Source organism: Bombina bombina, chromosome 1, assembly GCF_027579735.1.
Source record: "Bombina bombina isolate aBomBom1 chromosome 1, aBomBom1.pri, whole genome shotgun sequence".
Taxonomy (NCBI): Eukaryota; Metazoa; Chordata; class Amphibia; order Anura; family Bombinatoridae; genus Bombina; species Bombina bombina.
In genome coordinates, this window is record NC_069499.1 from 424,465,906 (window position 1) to 424,481,022 (window position 15,117).

General features: G+C 38.2%; 1 protein-coding gene across 1 annotated transcript in view; it reads left to right on the top strand.

Annotated features, from left to right (window-relative positions):
- The window catches only part of SLC4A10 (solute carrier family 4 member 10), a 432,482-nt gene that overhangs the window by 283,587 nt on the left and 133,778 nt on the right, over positions 1 to 15,117 (top strand). Inside the window, exons 10-11 of the mRNA XM_053698366.1 lie at positions 2,196 to 2,342; positions 13,246 to 13,346. Of these exons, the coding sequence (XP_053554341.1) occupies positions 2,196 to 2,342; positions 13,246 to 13,346 (248 nt within the window). The remainder of the gene's footprint in view (positions 1 to 2,195; positions 2,343 to 13,245; positions 13,347 to 15,117) is intronic.

Here is a 15,117-nt window from a genome sequence, read left to right on the forward strand (position 1 = left end):
TGCTGAGTGCTCCTGGCCAAAAAATCACAAGAATATGTTTTTTTTGCTTTTTTGTTTGTTTTTATAACAACTAAACATCTAGTTGTAAATATGTTCAAAAAGAAATCTAGTTAATGCACTGCAGAGCCATATTCACACAGCAATCCCTTAAACAGAGCTCCTCAAACAGATGATATATTTTATGATAAGATTAATTCTGTATTGATGTTCTGGCATAATGACATGCACTTTAGCTTACTAAGTCAAAAGTCATTTATGGGTTGCCATCTGCGATTGTTTATTGTATTTAAAGTGTTTAAAATAACATTTGAAAAATATACAAAAAAAAAGTGCTAAAAGTGTTCAGAAATGGGATTGCTAGAGGCTGATGACATATATTTAGAAAAGAGCAGCGGACCAGCCAGCTTTAAAGGGACATACTAGTCAAAATTAAACTTTCATGATTCAGACAGGGCATGCAATTTTAAACAACTTTCCAGTTTACTATTATCATCAAATGTGCTTTGTTCTCTTGGTATTCTTTGTTGAAAGTTAAACTAGGAGGTTCATATGCTAATTTCTAAGCCTTTGAAGGCTGCCTCTTATCTCAGTGCATTTTGACAGTTTTTCACAGCTAGAGGTTGTTAATTCATGTGTGCCATATAGATATCATTGTGCTCACAAATATGGAGTTACCTAGGAGTCAGCACTGTTTGGATAAAATGCAAGTCTGTCAAAAGAACTGAAATAAGGGGGCAGTCTGCAGAGTCTTAGATACAAGGTAATTACAGAGTTAAACGTGTATTAATATAACCGTGTGGGTTATGCAAAACTGGGGAATGGGTAATAAAGGGATTATTTATCTTTTTAAACAATAAAAAACGCCTGTGTTCATGGCGATGTTTCCCCATTAAAATACGGGTTATTCCCAAGGAACGCCCATGAAACTCCCATTGGCGTTCCATAGGAATATATTCATTATGTCTGCTATCTACCTTGTTAATAAGCATACAAAAAAAAACGTACTATTAAACCTATATGTGTATATAATGTTTTATTTATATGTATTATATTGTATAATGCTATAATATGTATTTAAAGTCTTGCAGTGATTTTAAAAATCATGTTTTTTTGCGTTTGGCTTGTTTTTTTTTTCTTATTTTAGGAATATAGTATTTGGGAAAGTAATATTTTGTAGAAGACAGTAACCAAGGCTTTCTAGGTTTAGCAAAGTGTTTTTTTTTACCTTGTGAAACATTAACAAACATGTTCTATATTAATAACATGTTTGTTACAGTAGGGTTGCAATATTATAAGTAAACCACATTCAGGACAGTGAGAACTTATATCGGCAATAAAAATAGAATATTTAAAAAACGCTGTCAATTGGGATCATTTACATTACACCTTCAATATAGATCGAGATGCTGCTTTTAATCAGAAAAGCATTGCCACCCACAGAGATGTACAGTAAAACTCCTCTTGGCGAGACTGCCTTCAAACACTGATTGGATCCCTTTTTTTAAAAAAGCCTTTACCACAATGCTTTTATCATTGGGCCCTACATTTCTGTTTCTTTATAATGTCATATGATTTAAAAATAGATAGTTATCTATCCATTAAATCAAAATGAATAAAGTATTCACATCTAATTTTATTACGTAATGTATTGTATTGTCAACAATACATTAAAACACAAACAGGTTTAGGGGCATATTTATCAAGCTCAGTATGCCCCGTGTTTCCGGCGAGCCTTCAGGCTCGCCAGAAACAGAAGTTATGAATCAGCGGTCTAAAGACCTCTGCTCTATAACCTGTCCGCCTGCTCTGAGGCAGCGTACAGAAATCAACCTGATTGAATACGATCGGGTTGATTGACACCCCCTGCTAGCGGCCGATTGGCCGCAAATCTGCAGAGGCGTTATTGCACCAGCAGTTCACAAGAAATGTTGGTGCAATGATAAATGCAGAGAGCGTATGCTGTCGGAATTTATCAATGTGCGGCAGACATGATTCGCTATATCGGATCATGTCCACTCGCACCATAATAAATATACCCCTTAATCTCTGCCACTGATAATAGTTATTTTCTGTTTCAAAGATTTAGAAAGCTACAATATATTGTTTGGAAAATCTGAAATATGGATTTAACTACTTGCAGTCCCAGCATAGCCTTTTCAAATTATTGCTAATAGATTACTTTTATGGCTAAACAGGTGTTCCATGATGTTGCTTACAAAGCTAAGGATCGAAATGATTTAGTTTCGGGAATTGATGAATTCCTTGATCAGGTCACAGTGCTTCCTCCAGGAGAGTGGGATCCCTCAATTCGTATTGAACCACCAAAAAATGTTCCATCACAGGTAAGTGACAGGCAAGCCTAGTCCATTCTGGTTACAATGGTGGATTAGGCAAATAAAATGTAAAAGTACTAAATAGTAAATTGTAATAGGTGGTGACTATTAATGAATCCCACATTTTTTTCAATTCTTCTACAGTGGTGTTTGTTAAAGCTTCTATGGTTCTTTTAGTTTGTCTTCTATAAAATATTATTCAGTATAGCCATTTTTATCTGCCCCACTCTTTCCTAAATTGAATAATGTATAGGCGTGAGCCACACAGGTATTTTGCTGTTTTTGTAAAGGGACTTAATGGCATCACAATCTTCATATGCATCAATGATAATTTTGATGAGCAGGAAATGGATCCCACAGCAAAGGCAGGGTACAAAACATAATAACTCTTCACCAGGAAACTGGTCGTGGATGGTATGACAAAGAAAAATTAAACTAGGAGATCACAGAGAGATAAGTGAGGAGATACAATTGTGCCAAAGATAAATAAGTTGGGGCACAAATAAAAGTCTGTGATTAGGATAAGGACACAGCTAGCACTTTGATGCAAACAGCATACAAGGCACATGAAAGAATCACAAGGCCACATTTTTGGAAAAAGGTATATTTACTGTTTGCTCATTTATGAATGCAGACACAGCCATATCCCCTAAAGGCAGAATACACTGTGTATGCATAGTACCACTCATATAACGTGATTCTTTAAAGTGGAGGGATTAAAGCTATAGAAATCCACTAGGTCACTAGGTCACTTTGGGGAATTCTGGATTATAAATACATTCTCCTATGTATGTCCAGTTTCCAGGTGTTTGCCATAGGTATTACAAATGCCTCAGACATTAGGCTTTTTATGGCCCCTATCTGCCATAACCAGATTAGAAGACCCTTTATTTGTAGCCATTACAATAGAAGCTTGCTTAGCAAAGATTATTAAAACCAGGGCCTATTTTTTAAGTATAATTTGCATTTGAGTAAGAAGAGATGGCCCCACTATATTTTGGGGGTAAAATACTGTGTTATAATTTTCTAAGGGGAAATATATTGCTGAAATAAAACCACTATGCTAAAAGGTAACAACAGCAGTTTTTACACAACAGTACCTCAATTAACATTAATCATGATTGGCTCCCAAGCTTCAAATATTTATAGTTCTCCAAACTAAACTAACCTGGCCCTAACCTATTAAGTTACCGACCAACAAAATACCCCTTAGCTCTCAATAGTCAGCCCTACTCAACCCCAGATCACTGATAGCAACCATACAGAACCAAATAAGCAACCATGTAAGATAATTCAATGATATGTTGAGGATTTAAAAAAAAAAAAAATAATCCCCTTTATATAAATAAGAGTAATGATGTTTATTTAATGATTATTAGATTATGACCTTAATAATACCCTTTTCAGACTCTATTAAAATCAAAAGTAAATTGATAGCATTATCAAATATGATCAAATTTTTATTTGGCAATATACATAGAAAAATGGGATTATATATCATGTACCTTCCAACCTTGCATCTTTCATTCCTCTTTTTATTAGGTAGGAAAGCTTATTAAATTTGACATGATGAATGATGACTCAGTACTACAAAGTTAAAAGTTTTTATTCAAAAAATATATATTTACAGAGAGAGAGAGAGAGAGAGAGAGAGAGAGAGAGAGAGAGAGAGAGAGAGAGAGAAAGTGATTGACAAAGATATGATTTGGGTTATTTTATGGCAGATATCCCAGGGGTTTATTGGACATAGCTAAGGAGACATGAGAACAGGCTACTTCAAATCATAGTGTAATTGAACTTATTAGTCAGATGCATGTGCATATGGTAACCATTAATCCTATAAGAAACATATGAAAAAGGCCCAAACAAGATCAAAAGAAAAGCTCCAATAAGAATGGTAGGGTGCGTGTGTTTCAGACAGGACAGAGTTTTAGTTTTGGTTCCCACTGTGGAAAACATATTCTTGCCAACTGGACCCTATGAAGTAATTAAAATGAAGTCAATTCTAAAGTATGGCAGCCATGTAGAAGAAATAATAAACATTTATGTTGTGTACATTTATTGAAGCCTCAGAAAGAAAGGGATGTCTAGTTCACTACAGAAGGGACGAGTCACTTACACTATTGAAGATAACAGTGATCCTGAAGTTAATATTTCAGAAACCTAGTCCGTACATCAGACAAGAAGTAAAATGACTTCTCATAATAAAGAGATAATTAATTTCCACACAGGTAGTCTACAGGGAGTGCAGAATTATTAGGCAAATTAGTATTTTGACCACATCATCCTCTTTATGCATGTTGTCTTACTCCAAGCTGTATAGGCTCGAAAGCCTACTACCAATTAAGCATATTAGGTGATGTGCATCTCTGTAATGAGAAGGGGTGTGGTCTAATGACATCAACACCCTATATCAGGTGTGCATAATTATTAGGCAACTTCCTTTCCTTTGGCAAAATGGGTCAAAAGAAGGACTTGACAGGCTCAGAAAAGTCAAAAATAGTGAGATATCTTGCAGAGGGATGCAGCACTCTTAAAATTGCAAAGCTTCTGAAGCGTGATCATCGAACAATCAAGCGTTTCATTCAAAATAGTCAACAGGGTCGCAAGAAGCGTGTGGAAAAACCAAGGCGCAAAATAACTGCCCATGAACTGAGAAAAGTCAAGCGTGCAGCTGCCAAGATGCCACTTGCCACCAGTTTGGCCATATTTCAGAGCTGCAACATCACTGGAGTGCCCAAAAGCACAAGGTGTGCAATACTCAGAGACATGGCCAAGGTAAGAAAGGCTGAAAGACGACCACCACTGAACAAGACACACAAGCTGAAACGTCAAGACTGGGCCAAGAAATATCTCAAGACTGATTTTTCTAAGGTTTTATGGACTGATGAAATGAGAGTGAGTCTTGATGGGCCAGATGGATGGGCCCGTGGCTGGATTGGTAAAGGGCAGAGAGCTCCAGTCCGACTCAGACGCCAGCAAGGTGGAGGTGGAGTACTGGTTTGGGCTGGTATCATCAAAGATGAGCTTGTGGGGCCTTTTCGGGTTGAGGATGGAGTCAAGCTCAACTCCCAGTCCTACTGCCAGTTTCTGGAAGACACCTTCTTCAAGCAGTGGTACAGGAAGAAGTCTGCATCCTTCAAGAAAAACATGATTTTCATGCAGGACAATGCTCCATCACACGCGTCCAAGTACTCCACAGCGTGGCTGGCAAGAAAGGGTATAAAAGAAGAAAATCTAATGACATGGCCTCCTTGTTCACCTGATCTGAACCCCATTGAGAACCTGTGGTCCATCATCAAATGTGAGATTTACAAGGAGGGAAAACAGTACACCTCTCTGAACAGTGTCTGGGAGGCTGTGGTTGCTGCTGCACGCAATGTTGATGGTGAACAGATCAAAACACTGACAGAATCCATGGATGGCAGGCTTTTGAGTGTCCTTGCAAAGAAAGGTGGCTATATTGGTCACTGATTTGTTTTTGTTTTGTTTTTGAATGTCAGAAATGTATATTTGTGTATGTTGAGATGTTATATTGGTTTCACTGGTAAAAATAAATAATTGAAATGGGTACATATTTGTTTTTTGTTAAGTTGCCTAATAATTATGCACAGTAATAGTCACCTGCACACACAGATATCCCCCTAAAATAGCTAAAACTAAAAACAAACTAAAAACTACTTCCAAAAATATTCAGCTTTGATATTAATGAGTTTTTTGGGTTCATTTAGAACATGGTTGTTGTTCAATAATAAAATTAATCCTCAAAAATACAACTTGCCTAATAATTCTGCACTCCCTGTAGTATTCTAAAGCATTATAACAGAACTTTGGAAAAAGGTTAACCTTAAAGAGATACTAAACCCATTTTTTATCTATTATGATTCAAGATAGAGCATGCAATTTTAACCAACTTGGCTAAATGTAGCCACCAATCTAGAAAGTGCTATCCAGGGTACTGAACCAAAAATGGGTCGGGTCCTAACCTTACATTTCTGCTTTTTCAAATAAAGATAGCAAGAGAATGAAGAAAAATTACTAATAGGAGTAAATTAGAAAGTTGCTTAAAATCGCATGGTCTATCTGAATCACAAAAGAAAAAAAATTAGGTTTGGTATCTCTTTAAGCCCTAGAGTCCAGAGTACCTCAAGCCCATAAGGAGGCTATTAGAACAGATGTCAAGAAGATGGTATATTTGGGTATAATCCCTAAGTGACTGGAGCAGACCTATTGTGCTTGTATGAAATACCAATGGCACAATAATATTTTCTAATGATTATCATGAACAAATTTTTTTTTCAAACTTTGAGGCAAGGAAAAGCAAAATCAGAACTCCTCTACACATAAATCTACTTTAGGCTACTATGCCGAGAATTGATGAGTTAGTGGAGAGACTTGGGAAAGCCCAGTATACTACCATAATATACCTAACTAATGGCTATTGGCAGGTGTTACTCACAGAGCAGGCAAAAGAGAAGACTGCATTTTCTACACTTTGTCTATTTCAATGCACAGTTTTATTTTTTGGCTTATATGGGGAACCTGTAACATTCAAAATAATAATGGACAGAATATTAAAGCCACATGCATGCTATGCAACTTTATACTTAGATAACATTGTGATAAACAGTGAGGATTGTGACTCTAACCTTCCAAAAGTACAAGCTGTCCTGAATTCAATATGAAATGCTAGTTTAGTGGCTAATCCTAGTAAATGCACTATTGGCCCACAAGAGGCTAAATATTTGTGCTATTTAATTGATAATGCATTGAAAAACCCTACTTTGTTAAAGTTGGTTTGACAGAGCTCAGGGAATTGTATATAATGGCATATACAGTATCTCACAAAAGTGAATACACCCCTCACATTTTTGTAAATATTTTATTATATCTTTTCATGTGAAAACACTGAAGAAATGACACTTTGCTACAATGTAAAGTAGTGAGTGTACAGCCTGTATAACAGTGTAAATTTGCTGTCCCCTCAAAATAACCCATCACACAGCCATTAATGTCTAAACCGTTGGCAACAAAAGTGAGTACACCCCTAAGTGGAAATGTTTAAATTGGGCCCAATTAGCCATTTTCCCTCCCCTGTGTTATGTAACTTGTTAGTGTTACAAGGTCTCAGGTGTAAATTGGGGAGCAGATGTGTTAAATTTGGTGTTATCGCTCTCACACTCTCTCATACTGTTCACTTGAAGTTCAACATGGCACCTCATGGAAAATTGGGCTAGTAATCATGTTGCTGCTGTTCAGAAAGAGTTTTGTGACCTAGGTAATCATTTAGAGACTGTGGCATCAACTCTATCATTTTCTGCTATTTTACCTGTGTATGACCAGGAAGCAGGAAAGATGGAGCGGATAACAACATTTAATTCTTGGTTAGATAAGTGGTGCAGGGAACGAGGATTTGGTTTTATTGGCCATTATAGCTCTGTTTGGAAAGATACTAGGTTATTTAGGAGAGATGGCTTGCATTTGGATGCTAAAGGAACAGAGTATCTGGGAGAGGAGTTCAAATACTTTATTAGAAATCATTTAAACTAATAAAGGGGGGTAGCATTAATATATCCACCTGCCCCCCACAGCATGCCAAAACTGTTAGTCCAAGTAACAATTCTAGAAATTCTAGTAGAAAAATTCTTCGTGCCATGAGCACAAATGCTCGCAGCTTAGAAAATAAATTACCTGAACTCATTTCAATAATGACTAGGGACAACTTGGATTTAGTAGCTATAACAGAAACATGGTACAATGATTTGCATGACTGGGACATAGTCATACCTGGATACAGGTTATTTAAAAAGAACAGAGTAGGAAAGAAAGGTGGAGGAGTTGCTTTGTATGTAAATGAAAATATAAAGGTTACTGAAATTGTAGGAACAAATGATGAGGTGGAAAGTATTTGGGTGACTTTGGAAATTGGAGATAAAAATGTTTTTAGAATAGGGGTTGTATATAGGCCTCCATTGCAGGATGAAAAACTGGACAATCTGTTATTAGATGAAATAACCAAAATGACCATGAAGGGTAAGGTTATAGTACTGGGGGACTTTAATTTGCCAGATATAGACTGGAAGATTCCTTCTGCTAGATCGGCTAGAAGCAGGTATATTCTTGAATCTCTGCTAGGGGAATCACTTGAACAATTAGTCAAGGAACCAACTCGTAAGGAAGCTATATTAGATCTAATACTTACAAACAGTGATACAGTTTCAGATGTGTCTGTAGGTGAGAACTTAGGATCCAGTGATCATCAATCTGTTTGGTTTAGTATTCATGTTCAGGAACTGTACACCCAGACTAAAACAAAAGTTTTAGACTTTAGGACGGCAGATTTTTCATTAATGGGAGAATACCTAAAAAACTATTTAAAGGGGAAAAATCTTATTACAGGGGTTCAAGAACAGTGGGAATTTGTGAAAGGTGCCATTTTAGATGCAACCGCACACTGTATTAGACATGTCTGTAAAAGTAAAAGAAAGCGGAAACCAATTTGGTTTTCCAAAGAAGTAGCACATGCTGTAAAGACAAAAAAGATAGCTTATAAAAATTACAGACACACACAAGCAGATGATGATATGAAAATATGGAGACTCCAACAAAAAAAGACTAAGCAGTTAATTAGGAAGGTTAAAGCTCATGCAGAAGAGAAGATAGCACAGTCAGTAAAACATGGGGACAAAACATTCTTTAGATATATCAGTGAAAGAAGAAAAAATAAGGTAGGAATAGTAAAATTGAAATCAGTTGATGGTAGAATAATAGAAGGAGATAAGCAGATTGCAGACTGTCTCAATGATTACTTCTGTTCTGTTTTCACTAAAGATTGTGAAGATACAATGTCTACATTAAGGGATGCTATGCAAAATAGAAACAAGCTTAACAGTAATCTTTTTACAGAGGATGAGGTTTTGTTAGCATTATCAAAAATAAATGTTACAAAGGCAGTGGGTCCTGATAATATTCATCCAAGGGTTTTAAAAGAACTTCGTTCAGTGCTAACTGTCCCATTAACTGATCTGTTTAATCAGTCACTATTAACAGGAGCTGTCCCAGATGATTGGAGAATAGCAAATGTAATACCTCTTCATAAAAAGGGCAGTAGAGAAGAATCTGGCAACTACAGGCCAGTTAGTTTAACTTCAGTAGTAGGGAAATTAATGGAAAGCCTCTTAAAGGAAAGAATTATGACTTACATAAAGACAAACAATTTAGAGGACCAAAATCAGCATGGTTTTACTTCAGGGAGATCATGTCAGACTAATCTAATTGACTTCTTTGATTATGTAACAAAAGTATTAGACAAGGGAGGAGCAGTTGATGTAGCATATCTAGATTTCAGCAAAGCATTTGACACCGTCCCACACAATAAACTTATTCACAAACTATATCTCCTTGGTCTAGATTCAAAAATTGTGAACTGGGTGGAATGCTGGCTTAAGGACAGAAAACAAAGTGTCTTAGTAAATGGAGTTCATTCAGCAGAGGGGGCTGTTACTAGTGGTGTTCCTCAGGGGTCAGTTCTGGGGCCTGTTTTGTTTAACATATTTATCTGCGATATCAGCAAAGGGCTACAGGGGAAAGTATGTCTCTTTGCAGATGATACAAAAATTTGCAACAGAGTGGATGTTCCAGGGGGGGTAGACAAAATGAGAAGTGATATACAACAATTGGAGGATTGGACAAACGACTGGGATCTAAAGTTTAACACAGCAAAGTGTAAAATAATGCATTTAGGGAAGAAAAATCCAAATGTTAATTACAGACTCAATGACACTTTACTGACTGTTACAGACGAGGAACAGGACTTGGGAATTATTATTTCAGATGATTTAAAACTTAGTAAACAATGTAGTAAGGCAGCGAGTAAGGCTAGCAGAATGCTTGGATGTATTGGTAGAGGTATTTGCAGCAGAAATAGTAAGGTTCTTATGCCACTTTATAGATCATTAGTTAGGCCTCATCTTGAGTATTGTGTGCAGTTCTGGAGGCCATATCTTCAGAAGGATATTAACAAACTTGAATCTGTGCAAAGGAGGGCTACCAAAATGGTACATGGTCTAAAAAATAAAACTTACCAGGATAGGCTCAATGACCTAAATATGTATAGCTTAGAGGAGAGAAGGGAAAGAGGTGATATGATAGCAACTTTCAAGTACATTAAAGGGTTTAGTAAAACTGAGGCTGTGGGTATTTTACATAAAATGGAAAATTCAAGAACAAGGGGTCATGAGCTCAAGCTAAAGGGTAGTAGATTCAGGAGTAATTTGAGGAAGCACTTCTTTACAGAAAGAGTGATTGATTTATGGAATAAACTTCCTCAAGAGGTAGTAGCAACAAACACTGTGGGGGACTTTAAAAATGCATGGGACAAGCATAGGGCTATCCTACGAACTAGATAAGTTTATACTGTTAGGTAAGGTGGGGCAGACTTGCTGGGCCTATGGCTCTTATCTGCCGTCAATATCTATGTTTCTATGTTTCTATGAAAAGAACTCTCTGAGGATCTGAAAAAAAGAATTGTTGCTCTACATAAAGATGGCCTAGGCTATAAGAAGATTGCCAAGACCCTGAAACTGAGCTGCAGAATGGTGGGCAAGAATATACAGCGGTTTCACAGCACAGGTTCCACTCAGAACAGGCGTCGCCATGGTCTACCAAAGAAGTTGAGTGCACGTGCTCAGTGTCATATCCAGAGGTTGTCTTTGGGAAACAGACATATGAGTGCTGCCAGCATTGCTGCAGAGGTTGAAGGGGTGGGGGGTCAGCTTGTCAGTGCTCAGACCATACACTGCACACTGCATCAAATTGGTCTGCATGGCTGTCGTCCCAGAAGAAAGCCTCTTCTAAAGATGATGCACAAGAAAGCCCGCAAACAGTTTGCTGAAGACAAGCAGACTAAGGACATGCATTACTGGAACCATGTCCTGTGGTCCAATGAGACCAACATAAACTTATTTGGTTCAGATGGTGTCAAGCGTGTGTAGCGGCAACCAGATGCGGAGTACAAAGACAAGTGTGTCTTGCCTACAGTCAAGCATGGTGGTGGGAGTGTCATGGTCTAGGCCTACGTGAGTGCTGCCAGCACTGGGGAGCTACAGTTCATTGAGGGAAATATGAATGCCAACATGTACTGTGACATACTGAAACAGAGCATGATCCCCTCCCTTCCGAGACTGGGCAGCAGGGCAGTATTCCAACATGATAATGACCCCAAAAACACCTCCAAGATGACCACTTCCTTGCTAAAGAAGCTTAGGGTAAAGGTGATGGACTGGCCAAGCATGTCTCCAGATCTAAATACTATTGAGCATCTGTGGGGCATCCTCAAATGGAAGGTGGGGGAGCGCAAGGTCTCTAACATCCACCAGCTCCGTGATGTTGTCATTGAGGAGTGGAATAGGACTCCAGTGGCAACCTGTGAAGCTCTGGTGAAGTCCATGCCCAAGAGGGTTAAGGCAGTGCTGGAAAATAATGGTGGCCACACAAAATATTGACACTTTGGGCCCAATTTGTACATTTCCACATAGGGGTGTACTTACTTTTGTTGCCAGCAGTTTAGACAGTAATGGCTGTGTGTTGAGTTATTTTGAGGGGACAGCAAATTTACACTGTTATACATGCTGTACACTCACTACTTTACATTCTAGCAAAGTGTCATTTCTTCATTGTTGTCACATGAAAAGATATAATAAAATATTTACAAAAATGTGAGGGGTGTACTCACTTTTGTGAGATACTGTATGTTTCTCCACAAATTATGGAATGTTCATGATTGTATTGAAATGTACTTTGATTGTTTATTACGGGATAGTAATCCACTCCACAGTTTGGATGTGGCAGAGAGTTGCAGGTGCGGAATCCAGTCCAGGTTTTCTCCACAATCTAGACTTCACTCACTGCACCTGATATTTGGCCATTATTACTTGTTAAATGGTGTGTGCTGCAACTAGGAGAAGAATCTGGGGCCCATTTATCAAAGGGCTTGCGGACCTGATCCAACACTGCGGATCAGGTCCGCAAGACCTCGCTAAATGCGGAGAGCAATACGCTCTCCACATTTAACATTGCACCAGCAGCTCACAAGAGCTGCTGGTGCAACGCCCCCCCCCCCCCTGCTGACTCGCAGGGAGCTGTCAATCAACCCGATCGTATTCGATCGGGTTGATTTCCGGCGATTCCTGTCCGCCTGCTCAGAGCAGGCGGACAGGGTTATGAAGCAGCGGTCTTTAGACTGCTGCTTCATAAGTTGTGTTTCTGGGGAGTCTGAAGACTCGCCAGAAACACGGCCCTTCAAGCTCCGTACGGAGCTTGATAAATGGGCCTGTCTGTGTGAGACAGAAATACATACTGTGATTTGGTTTTGAAGTTTTGTTTTTGGTGTGGATCAGACACCCAACTTTAGTTTGGATTATATTGTACTGTATAGTAAGCACTGTGGAGCAAAGTTTTTTTTTGTTTTGCTTTTTAAATTACTGCTGCAAATTGTCTAAAAAATAAATTGGTCAATGCTTTTACACCTAAACCAATATGTGGAGTACTTATCTGCTGTAAAAAGACTGTCTAAGCTTATCCTGGTACAAATTATCAGAGAGAGGGGTAATTTAAATATATTAACAAAATAGCAGATTATTATTTAATGAAATAATTTAAAGAAGGTTTTTAAATATACATAAGTTTATTTTTTATATCACTATGATTTATTTTATTTTTAGACAGCCTATGAAAGAGATACCTAGAAAGTTTCTTGGTCATGTGTTAAAATAGGTCCTGAACACTAATGATTTATCTATATAATTCACCATTAAAGTCTACTGCAATTTTTGTAGCTAAATCATTTGAAAATCATTTCTTAAGGATTGTTGTTATTTAATGTCTTAAAAATATCCAATTTCTACATTTTTAGGAGAAACGTAAAATTCCAGGAGTGCCAAATGGCACAGCAGCACTGGGTGAACTGGAGGAGCACGAGGGACATAGTGGGCCTGAGCTACAAAGGACTGGGAGGTCAGTTTTATTGTATAAAACCTGTTTATTTCACACAATGTTCCCTGAAATAACATGTGCATCAGTTAACATGGTTCACATAGTGACCAGACATACATTCATTTAATTTGGCTCCCATGACTAAAAGCTATAACTATTCTAAAGCATTTGAAAACATTTAAACAGAAAGCAAAAATTAAGGGCCAGATTATGAGTGGTGCGCTATGTTACGTGTGAGCGATAGGCAGGTTTATTGTGTTGGATGTAGCGCTAATAAAAATTATTTAAAAAAATTATTACACAAAAAAGTTATATGGGGAAGTCTCAGGTGTTAGAAAAAGAAAAAAGGCAGGCAAAGGGCTTTAACATAGAGATACATAGATACATATATCTAAATATGTTTATGTGTGTGTGTTCATATGTATTTATGTATTTATATGTGTATATGTGTTTACAGACATATTTACACATATAAACATATAAATACATATGTATATGAATAAATAGAACATTTTCTGCTATGTGAAGAGCATTGGAATGTGAAAGTAGTGAGTTAGGGTTTTTTCTACTTTTTTTGCTTCATTGGCTTCTATGGGGGAATACGTTAACAAGGTCCCGATATTCTAACTTCAGCATTTTGCGTGCATCAGAGCGAAAACATTTTGCTTTTAACACAAGCGCTACCCGTTTTGCGCAAATAGCTTACTTCTAGCGCAGTTATTGAGCGAGTGTTAAATACCGCTCCACTTGTAATCTGGCCCTTAATGTTCATGACTCAGAGGCCTGTATTTAACAAAGTCTGGTGGACCTGATCCGCCAGTGCGGATCAGGTCCGCCAGACCTCACTGAATACGGAGAGCAATACGCTCTCCGTATTCAGCATTGCACCAGCAGCTCACAAGAGCTGCTGGTGCAATGCCGCCCCCTGCAGACTCGCAGCCAATGGGCCGCCAGCAGGGGGGTGTCAATCAACCCGATCGGGTTGAATTGTGGCGATGTCTGTCCGCCTGCTCCGTGCAGGCGGACAGGTTATGGAGCAGCGGTCTTTGTGACCGCTGCTTCATAACTGCTGTTTCTGGCGAGCCTGCAGGCTAGCCAGAAACACGGGGCATCAAGCTCCATTAGGAGCTTGATAGATAGGCCCCAGAGTGTGTGATTTTAAACAACTTTCCTATATAATTCTACTATGAAATTTGCTTTGTACCTTCGGTGTACTTTGTTGAAGAGTAAATCTTGGCAGAACTGGATTAGAAAAAAAAAGAGCCCTGGAATTTTTTGAAGACCGTCCCAGAACCCCCACCCCATATATGGGTTGGTCAAATCCGCAATGTTTCATGCAAATCTTTAAAAAAAAAAAAAGAAATATGTGTGTGTATATATATATATATATATATATTGTTATGTCTGCTAATATTGCAACATAGGAAAGAGTGCAAGGACAGATCAATAAAAAAGCTACCTACCCCCAATGCTCTGCAACAGACACAGACACTCACATTCCATCCCCCTCCTCCCCGCTGTGCTATCTTGAAGCGGAGTGGCTGACTTGTGATATGCAAGTATACCGCTGTGCACTCAAAGCAGTAGCTCCCTTTCAGCTGCTCACTGCTGTGCTCTGCCACTATACTGATATAACCCAGCCAGGTGGCCCACAGGGAAAACTCTCAGTATTCCGGTAGGCCGATCCGGCCCTGAATCTAGGTAAACTGATATGAGCTCAGGAGTGTGGAGGTGTTTTTAGAATTCTATGTCAATTGTGTATAACATTGCTTTAGACATTGTTGCATACACT